The sequence below is a fragment of the Phaseolus vulgaris genome, unplaced genomic scaffold, assembly GCF_000499845.2.
Source record: "Phaseolus vulgaris cultivar G19833 unplaced genomic scaffold, P. vulgaris v2.0 scaffold_264, whole genome shotgun sequence".
In the NCBI taxonomy this organism is placed as follows: Eukaryota; Viridiplantae; Streptophyta; class Magnoliopsida; order Fabales; family Fabaceae; genus Phaseolus; species Phaseolus vulgaris.
The window spans coordinates 16,983-28,440 of record NW_027174192.1 but is presented as its reverse complement, the minus strand read 5'-3'; the positions used below and the strand labels follow the sequence as shown (position 1 = coordinate 28,440).

At 27.5% G+C, this 11,458-nt stretch overlaps 1 protein-coding gene and 1 long non-coding RNA gene across 2 annotated transcripts; both read right to left on the bottom strand.

Annotated features, from left to right (window-relative positions):
* Nucleotides 1-58: 58 nt before the first annotated feature.
* LOC137817603 (probable disease resistance protein At4g27220) lies at nucleotides 59-662 on the bottom strand (the record flags this gene model as incomplete). Its single annotated transcript, XM_068620882.1, has 2 exons — nucleotides 280-662; nucleotides 59-187 (listed from the first exon to the last, which is right to left on the bottom strand). Coding segments are annotated over exons 1-2 (512 nt in total), but the record flags the coding sequence as incomplete, so codon positions are not given.
* Nucleotides 663-10,201: 9,539 nt separating this feature from the next.
* LOC137817602 (uncharacterized) lies at nucleotides 10,202-11,195 on the bottom strand. Its single transcript, XR_011081992.1, has 2 exons — nucleotides 10,939-11,195; nucleotides 10,202-10,376 (listed from the first exon to the last, which is right to left on the bottom strand). It is a non-coding gene; the product is annotated as an uncharacterized lncRNA (long non-coding RNA).
* Between the last annotated feature and the right edge of the window lie 263 nt (nucleotides 11,196-11,458).

Sequence of the window (11,458 nt, the reverse complement as noted above, 5' to 3'; positions counted from 1 at the left end):
TATTCTCCTAGGAAACCCCTCAATGAAGTCACAATGATGCAAGGAAATAGCAGCATACTTTTCCAGTTTATCAGGCCATTCATCTATCTTTCCCTTTGTCATTGTAAATAAATGTTTTTCCTTATTTGCTATTGACAAAGCTGCACTGCGAATAGTATCTTGCATGGTAAATTGATCCCGTGAATAACTGTCAGACAACAAACCCGATTCTTTTAGCTTTTCAACCAGGTATAAACTCTGTCTCTGGTTTCCCTTACTGTGTAGATCCCTTGAAGGAACCCCAAACCGATGCAGTATTTGACCAAGTCCATAATCAATGCATCATGACCCATGCGACCACAAAGTAAGAAAGTATACTTCAGCTCCTCGTCTTCTAAAAGATCATAACTCAACTTTGTTGAAAACTCAGGTGCCCCAGTTAACTTCTGCCATTCAAGTCTTCGGAGAGAATCCTCCCATACAGAGCGGCTCTGATTTTTTAATGCCCTTGCAGTTGTAACAATTGTCATTGGCAACCCATTACACTTGTTGGCAATTTGAGCTCCTAACTTCTGAAATTCAGAATTAAAGTCTCCCATTCCAGCCATTTTCTTGAACAGCATCTCTGCTTCCTTTTCCTTTAAGACTTCCAAAGAGAAAACACAGTTTTCTGTCCTTCCCATTTGACTTAATAATACTTTTTTGCTTTCAGAAATCATCAAAATTTTGCACCCTTTGTACTGGCTACGAGTTTCTTCAGTTTTCATCTCAGGGAAGCACCACGGGCTTCTTTAGACTTTCCATCTTTCATATTCATCAAGCTACCAGCAAGGAGGGATTTTCCTTCTTTAACATTTTTTAGGCCGTTATCACCATGTATTTCATATGGAATCCCAAGCATATTGAAGTCCACTTTTTCCCAAGATCATCTAGGATTATAAGCGTCTTCTTCTTTTCACTCTTCAACATCCCTTGTATTCTAGCAGCTCTTGCAATGTCACTTTCCTCATCCAATATAACCCCCAACGTGTCAGCAATTTGTCCTTGGATTTTTCTATGTCAGGATTTTTGTCACGCTTGCCATGGTCACTACATCGATCTTTCTTTAGCTTCTAAGACTACTTTAACAATCTCTTTGACTAAAGTGGTCTTGCCCATGCCACTTAACCCATTGAAGACCAATCATTCTAACACTTGGCTCTTCCAATTCTGCAATCATCTTTCTCATTGTTTCTTCTCTGGATGGAAAGCTTTCATAACCAACGTTAGAAAAAAAGGCATCCATGGAGGGTGGACCAGACCATAAGAAAATGTGTCAAACTTTGCACTCTGCAATAACCCATTGACCTTCCGTCTAATATCATGTGCTTGTCTGCTTTGACGATACCTTATTCCCCGGCTTGGGAAGGTAACCACTCTTCAACAAGTCAAACACCGCAAGTTCATGATATGTGTCCTCATTGAAATCCTCATATTCGAAATTAGTCGGTTCACGCTCTCTATCCATTCTTTCACTTGAGAGGAATTTCTCGTCCACGTCGTTGTTCTTCCTCATCAACTTTGTGCAGAATTTCATCTCTCACATTCTTGAGGTTCTCGACAGCACCTTTTAGTTCATGAACACTTGTCTCGTACGATGTAGGTAATCAATTGCTCTTTTAGCCATGCCTTTAAAAAGAGGCCACCTCAGGAACTTACGAAAACCAGCTATTATTAGAGAGTCCATGCTACATCTCAACTAATCTTCTTCTGCATGTACATATATAGGAACATGGTATTAATTAACAAACGGTTTAACAGGCCTGTGATATGATAGAGATTCAATAAGCCAACTCAATTCATATCAGGGTGCGCTAGTGTAAGAATTTTTACATTGTCAACCAAAGATGAGCTTTGTTGTTGTTTTGTTCTTCCTTGAGCAAGAAATATCAAGTTTTGTAAAACAAATGGGTTGAGTGATGTGAGGGCACAGCATGAGCTGTTTCACTTGGTGCTAGAATAAATTTTTTTGCAATAAAAGATGGAGCTATCATAGAAAGAATCATCAGTTTGTAATACAAATTGGTGCTAAAATAATCTTTTTGTAAAATTATAATTTGATCACCAGAGGAGTATACTATATATATGCAGATTTGACGGCCTAGTAGCAATATTAGGTGTTGCATTATGCTAAACCCAGTTGAAAGGGATGAACCACAACAAGGTAAATAATGTGAGCAAAAGTATGTTTAGGACACTGTTTAAGGAATAAAAACTGCGTTTTCATTAAAAATATGTCATTAATGCTTATGAACTGTGAAATGAGAGAATCTTGTTATACATATGGGAAGATACCAAAATAGAGAGTGAGGGGAAGAGGGAGAGGAGTGCCTAAATATATCATACAACCACGCATTAAGGGCATATCTAATGTATGGGTCTTATTAAGCTTAAGATGTGAATCTTATAACAAACTGTTTTTAGAACATGCTGATGTAATATGAAGAGAGTAATGTGTTCCTTACGGAAGCTATAGGATTTATCATCTCAAGAAGAATTTGAGAAACCAAACTCTATGGATGGCTCAAAGAAGCTTGCGGCATTGATCAAAATGTAACAAGAACAAGTTGCAAAAGAAATTACAAATTGGATTTAAGGTAAAAATAGGGAAAAGGACTCGTCAATTATAGAATGAATTCTATGTACAAGTGTAATGGAGATTCACAACTTGAAAAAGCTCTTAAAAATATAAGAACTAATGAACAAGAGTTTCATACTCTTAAAACACTGAAAGATGCTTACAATTTTAGTTGTATTTTAAGTGACAAAGAGGATGACCTTATTTATAACTTATGGAGTTCAGCCAAGAGACTCTTAAAAATGGGTCAAAGCAATGTGAACAAAACTGACGATTACTAGTGTGAACACAAACCTAGTAAGTACACTAATGAGAACACTAAGTTTATGATTATGAACCTCATGTTATACAAGTGAACCAACGAATCCTGTGCTAAAACATATTTGGGACGCCATAAAGTTAGGAAGATATGTGAAGTAGTTACATAACCTTTATATCTTGAAAGTGATATATGTAAAGGAAGTTATAACTTGCACATGTGCTTCCTTAACATTTGGTATCCTCCACCTTTTGAACTTCTAGGAGATTCTCAGCTCTACACTCTGGTTCCTTTTCACTTCGAACCCACCTTAACCTCCTATAGCTTTTGTTTACTGCTTGCTTACTCGAGCTCTTTTCCTCCACCTAATCCTGCAAACCACCAAGACTTTTTCCTTTGTCTCTGCTTAGTTCCTTCATTACAGCTATCAATGCCAAGCCTCCATTCACAGCACATGCTCTATGTAGGTTTAAATCCCAGTGCCAAGGTACCACCTCCTACTAGCCATTGACCCCTGCAGACCAAATAAACTTACCCAAACCAGCACCAAAAATAAAGGTTGGTAGTACCAACACATTTTACAATTTTAACAACTGATTCCCTCCTATAACCATCCAGATTTTTTCACTGATTTCAGACATGTCATAGCCTCCATATACCACTCAGCATATGAAAATGCAGCTATCAGTCCTCTTCCTTCCAGCTGATCCATGAGTTGTGTTACATGATTCATCTCCCACTCAAACAAATGCCTTCTCCACTTTTCAAATCTCTCCACCAAAATGATTCCTTATTACTTTCCTTTGATGCTTTAGTTTTCTCCACCCCATACCTTGACTCTAGCATTTCTTTCTATAAACCTTCTTTGACTGATTTTAACCGTCACACCGATTTACCTATATATTATTAAAGTTAATATTAAAGTTTCTAACTAGGAAGGAGTTAAACCCAGGTCTACTCAGTTCAAAAGCTTATAACCACCATATCAAAGACTTTTATTGATTAAGTTATTATTATTATTATTATTATTATTATTATTATTATTATTATATTACTATTACTATTCTTAATATTATTATTAGTAAAATTATTATTAATATTAATAATAGTATCACTAATGTTATTAAAATTAAAACTAATATTATTTTAATTATTATTAATACTATTAATATTAATATTATTACTATATTATTAATCTTGAGATTAATATTAATATTATTAGTATTTTTTATTAATAATTTTATTAATTTTATTTTAATTGTAATTATTATTAATATATTTAATATTATTAAAATTAATTTGGAGAGGGGAAAAGAGTGAGTTGAACTTGAAACTTGGAAGAGAGAAATATTCATAAAGTGTTGGGGAATAAAAATTTAGTACAGTCATCGATTTTGTGGCTGATTTGGTGATGTGACTGATTTCCTGTGATCGATTTTGTGAGTGATTTTGTGATTGATTTTTTGTGACTAAAATTGTAGTCATTAAATCATAAAAATAACTTTTAGTCGCTGATTTGATCACTAATTTGGACACTAATAGTAATCATTTTACAGCCACTGATTTCGGCCACTATTCAATAATTTTGTACTAGTGTCAGAACCTGTATCTTCTATGATTCCACCCAACTTTCATTCCTAGATATGTGAAAGGGATTTTCATTATAGCACAATTAAGAATAGAGGCATACCTCTGAATTATACTTTCATTTACCCCACACCCCAATCCGACTTTTTGAGAAGTTTATTGTTAGTTCAAAGTAGTTTAGAATTGTTTTTAGGAGTATTACATTTTGAGTATCTGCTTTACAAAAAAATAACGTGTCATCAGTGTATTGTAGCATATTCACCTTTATCTAACTACTTCCTACTTCAACATATTATTTTTGTTTGCTTGTTTAACTATTGTAGTATATTAACCTTTATCTGACTACTTCCTACTTCAACATATTATTTTTGTTTGCTTGTCTAACTATCCCTACTAGGTTCTCCGCCACGAGAAGAAACAGAAATGGGGCAAGGGAATCGAATTACCTCAATCCTTTTGTGGTCCGAATTCCTTAGCCTTCACTAATATTGACATTTTTGTTCATCCAACTAATTCACTTTTCACATAATCATAACCTCCCCCAACATATAATAAAGAAAGGCTCGTCTCACTAAATCATAAGTGTTTTCATAATCCATTTTTAATAACAAACATCTTTTCTTCTTTCTAATTATCTCTTTATTAATGTGTTTTAGTATAGTCACATTTCAAATTATCTTTTATTTATATATAGTTTGAGAGATCAAATTATATTTTAACTGTATTAAATTGATTGTATGATTGATACAAAATATAAATTTCTTGGAATATTTAAAATAGTATTTTCAAAATTCCTTTTAATAAGAGACTTTTGTAGCAATATTCTGACTACCTGTTTGGGTGTTTTTCCAATCAAGTTTTTATTCCATATAATTAATTTTGTTGTTAATTTTTTGGAATATATTTTTGTGACTACTTAAAAAGTTGTTGTTTATTTTTTTTCTTAAATTATTATTTTATTATTTTTTAATATATTTTCCTTTAAATATTTGGTGTATTTAGTACATATAAACATGGAAAAACAGGTTCAATTTTGATTTTTCTTTTCATTTTTTGTCATTTTATAAATTAGAGAAAAAAAATCTACTTTACAATATATATTACTTTGAAACACTTCATATTTTAATAATGTATTATAAAACTACATATTTATAATTTAATTTTCCTTTTATAACTTATAATTTTTTTTATTAATTAGTTCATACACTAGATATAATATATTAAGAGGTCGACCAAGTGCAAAGTCTTAGAAGCTGACATGGTTGCACCTAATAAACAATTTTTAATTTTCATTATTAATTTTTTATCTTCCTTTGTTTGTGAAAAAAAAATCATTATTAAGTTTTCATTAATATTGAATTGTAGTAAAACAAACATACGGGAGAGTATAAGTGTGGCTACTATGCAATGCATTGGATTGTAAGAGCCGAAATTGAAAAGGTTGGGACCAAGTAATCATGTTTAACTAATTGTTTATATAAAACTATGTGTACTTTATTGACTAATTTGAAGTTATTTTGTGATATAGTATTTTATGGATGTTTAATCACTAGATTCAGAAACAATGGACTAGGTAAGGAACGCTTGAGCCACATATTTCATTAGATTTTATAATTAACACTTTAGGATAAATGATCAAAATAATTAAATCATAAGTTGTTTAGACTTAGTTTTGGTTTTATATGATTTAGAGTATAGAAACTTTGACTTTACACATTACTTTATAATTTCGTTTGATTCATTATATATTGTTTTATAAAACTTTATAATTTTTTACATTATTATTAAATCTGACTAGGTTTTAAATAATACATTAAGAGGAGGAAACGTAATAAACAAATTGTTTAAACTTCGCCTATTCTATGGCTGTGCACAAAAAAGGTTCACATAGGCGACGATTTTGATTAAAACTATAATTTATGAGATAGTATGGTTTTAGTCAAAAAAATTGTTGCCTATGTGGGCCTTTTTGTATACATCATAGAATAGGCAATGGTTCAGACAACAATCGTCGCTTATACTTTTCTTTTGTGTTCATTTAAATGGCACGCATTAGGCGGTATTTTATCAAGTAACAGTCGTCTATGAGATATAAATAGGCGATAATTCAAACAAAATCATTATTTATAAGAAAAAATATAGATGTCGACTTGAGTTATCGTTTATATTGAGTTACTTTAGACAATGACTGCATAAACAACAATTTCAAAATATCATCGTCTAATAACTTTTACATTAAGATTTTATCAATGTCTAATTTGAGGTTTCAGAAATTGATGTATTGAACATGTGAGGAACAAATGAAGGAAGAGAAGATGAGGTTTCAGAATTAAGAGAAAAAAGAGTGAAAGCCATGGAAGGACCATGTATATAAAAAGAACGAGATATGAGAAAGAACGAGATAGGTAGAGAGGACAAAAATACTGGAAAATATTATAGAGAGAATGTATTGTATCTTACAACTATATAGAAGACTATGTATATATAAAGGCTAAGATATAACACTACGAGAAAATCATGAAATAGAAATCAATTTTAGAGACAAACAATAATTAGTTGCTATAGTAACTAAATTAGAGATCATTTTAGAAACTAAAAAAAATGGTTTTTAAATTAGTTTTTATTATTGTTAAATAGTTTCTAAATTAGTATCTAATTAGCTACCAATTATTTAGATTCTAAATTTGGTAGGAAAAATCTTGATTGCTAATTAGATAAAAATTTAGAAATCATTTAACAATAATAAAAACTAATTTAGAAACTAAAATTTGTTTTAATCTCTAAAATGGTTTCTAATTTAGTTACTATAGCAACTAATTATTTTCTATCTTTAAAATTGGTTTTTATTCTATGATTTTCTTGAAGTGTAAGTTATAACCAAGTAATAGTGTTATGATTTAAAATTGAAAATCAAGAACGAAATACAAATGAAATAAATTGCTTATAGTATAAAAATATAATGGTATATCTTTATATTTAATTAATAATTAATAAATATGCATAAGTGTGTCTATTGAAAATTATTAGGATTCGATTTACTTAAAATATATTTCTAATTATGAAAGTATGTAGCAAATTTGTATAATAGGTTTTTAACCATAAGATTATGTAATTTATTAATGAATTTATTAGGAAATAGAAATTATAAATATGATAATAATTATAAAAAAATTTTAATGTGTTTTTATTAGTTATCAATTTTAATTTCGTAAAAAAATATTTAAAATATTTATAATAAAAAAACAAAAAATTTGATCTAAATATTAGTTTAGTTTTATTCAAACTTTATATTAAATTAAAATTAAATCAAATTGAACCATATTTTACTCTTAGATTTAAGTAACCTTTTAATAAAAAAGTATCTAATCAAAATTAACGACGATCTTTTTTAATATATGATCTCGTAATATAAGATAAAGAAAGTGATTATCTAAAAAAAAATCAAAGAACAAAATATACTTAATAATGTATTCTCAGAAAAACTTACATTTACTTCTTTTTATTTTTCGTTGGATAAATTAATTATTCATGTGTGTGCTGTTGTTGAAAGTGAATAGAGTATTATTTTCTTTGGAAAATGTGAGTTAAAGAGAAAAAATAAATAATATATATTTGGTGAATGATATAGAGTATGGAGTCAAACAACAAAGTTATTAAATAAAAATTATTTTTAAAGATAAAAATAATTAATTAGTATATTAATCAAATTAAATATTATTTAAAAATAAAAATATTGTTACTAATAACTTCGTAGCTTCGTTTAAGAGCTGTACTCTCAATGTAGAGTTGTTGCTTACATTTTGTTTGTTTATGTTTGTTTCTTTTAATAATTTATTATCTATTTTCATTTCTCATCTTCTATCTATAATTTTTTAACCATTCAAATCAACCCTTTTCATCTATATCTTGACTCTACAAATTTTTTAATGTGAGATATGACTTGAATCATTTTTTTTTTTTTCTTTTTTTATGTTCCCTTTTAAATTATTTTTATTTAATATTTTTATAATATGAAAATAGGCACATTTAATATTTATTATAATAACACAAACAGTTACCAAATTTTATAAGTTTAAATTTTGCAATTATTTGTTAGAAAATAGTGTTCTGCATTAATTTTTGTAATCATGAAATTTTATTGAATCCTAATTTGTTTTTTTTTTATAAATTCATTTTATTATAGATTAGTTATAATAACAAACCTCTTTAATAAAGAACTATTTACCATCCTAGAAAGAGATAAAATAAAACTTGAATTTTCCGTAGGATTTTTACTATATCTTTAAAGTATATTAAATTTAATATTTTGAAAGATGATGTAAGTTGTATTTGTTCGGATGTAATTAATGCTGTTAGATATTTACTATATATATAAATAATAAAATAAAAAATTGCGTCTGTAAATATTTCTTATTTAATGTATATATTTCATATTTTTCTTTTATATTTAATTATATTTTTAAATTAAAATGAAATATTTTCTTAAAAGATTATAATAATTATACACATTTCAATAACACAATACACTATATAAATTATTTACTATTTTCTATAATAACTATTATTAACTTTATTTAAAAAATAATATATTACAAATTATTTACTATTTTTATGTAATAATAATAATAATTATTATTAATTTTATTTTCTTATAAGAAATATTGAGGCACGGATGTGAATTTCCTACTAATTATATACAATAGAGAATGTGTTTTTAACTTGTTTATTAGTAAGTATACATATTATTTTTTCTTTTATAATAGGAATTGTGTTTTGAATTTGTAATTATACACATTTTTTTTCTTTTTCTATCCTTATAAACATAACTAATGTTTTATAAATGTTATTTATGTATATATTCTTTTACCATGTTTATTCTTATAAATATAATTATTTTATTGATTTAATGTTTTACAATAAAAATATTTTACAATAAAAATTATGAAAACAATAAAATATTTTGTTTAATTTATATAGTTTTATAGTTTTAATGTAAAATACTTTTTATTTTAGTAATTATTATAATAATTAATTTTTTAATTACATACTTTTTATTATAATAATAAAAGAGGACACACATAATCATACGTGTGTTTCAACTATTTATATATAATTGGATTAAATTACATTGTTAAGAAGATTATACCATCCATATCTTTTCATTATTATTTAAAATTATAAATTTGTTCTGCATCTCTATATTTCTTAATTCAACCTTAAATCTAACATATTTACTTAAAATACTACTGAGAAATAAATTAATCAATTAAAAATTTGAAATAAAACAAATAAATGTATACAAAGTTAAAAATTAAGGTAAAATTACATATTTTAAAATATAAAAACTGAAAGTCTTCTTCAATATAATTTTTCTCAAATAATATTTTTTAAAGCTAAACAATGCTTAGTAGATCTCATCACTAGAGAGAATAACATGACAGTACTTTTATAAGTCATCTTATGCTAAAGAGAATTTAAAAGATGAAACGATTTAATATAAGCAACTAGTTCATGTGGTTGCTTGTGAAAGTTGACTTAAGAAAAAAAAAACAAATTTTATTAATAAAATTTCGTGCTAGAGCACATGGCGTCAAATTGTTTATGCAATATTATATTTTAAATTAATATGTAGATTAATTGTAGGATTCACATAAATAAATTTCAAAGTTAAAATAAAAAAATCATGCATGTAGATGTTCTAAAGCAAATATACAATTTACATGCTCTAAAATTGAAAAAAAAAATATGGAGAACTAAAATTAATAATTTAATATAAAAATCTCATTATCATTTATGATTGATCAACAAGTACTTAGATGAATTTCATGATATAGACGAAGAAAAATACATTACCATTTTACATTAGAGAAGATCCACAGCCGTCACATGCTTAATATAACTTCAATTTAGGTAATATTACTTCACTTGACAAACCTGAAATATAAAACATGATTCAATCAAAATTACTACATTTAATCACTATATAACCTTTTATTCTTTTATTTTATAAAATTTAATTTTAATTTCACTGAATCTGTGGCAAAATTTTATAAATACTAACTTATTCTTCTTCACAAATCACATTCCATGATTAAAAAAAATTATCGATTGCAAAATTATAGTCCAGTTTACACACACACACACACATATATATATATATATATATATATATATATATATATATATATATATATATAATATATATATATATATATATATATATATATATATATATATATATATATATATATATATATGAAGATTCCTTTTAGCATCAGTATTGAAGTTAGAATAAACTGATTTCTTTCGTGAACTTTCAAGATTGATGAATTCAGTAATTTTATCTGTGAAAATTTGAGCAGCAGCAAAGTTAGAAGGAGTTGAAGATACTGAGAGGATTTAGATTATAGATAGACTAAACATATGCATTGTTTCATGAATAGAACAAGATGACTAAACCTAAACATTAAGAGCAAGCAGTGATTATAGTGTTTACCTGACACCAATGAAGAGAAGATGAAGAACCAGAAAGAAACTATGATGAAGAATGCAGACAAAGAATCCTAGGTTCTTTCAAAGATTGAAACTGAAGTTCTGAGAAGACACTGAAAGGAAATCTGGTTTCGATGTATACCAAATACAGCCTGGAAGAACCCTCAAAATGCATTGAATTTGACTTTTATAAAATGGATTTTTGGTGTATAATAAAACATTTGCATGTTATTATTTATGGCTAGTTGACTTTTCAAGTCCTCTTAGAATATTGTTGCGTGAGATGAGACTGTATTCCTAGTGAAGACAAATATAGTAGCAAGAGGAAAGGAGTTATAAAAGCAGCAAACTACAGAAGAGGTGAGAGCAGCCTAATATCCCCCTTAACTCACATGTGATAGATAATAGAGTATCACTCACGTGACGTGTGATAGATAATAGAGTATCATTTCTATACTATCATTGTAACCTATAAAGGTTAATCATGAGATAAGTTAACCATGTCAAAAATTTCATTCTCATCC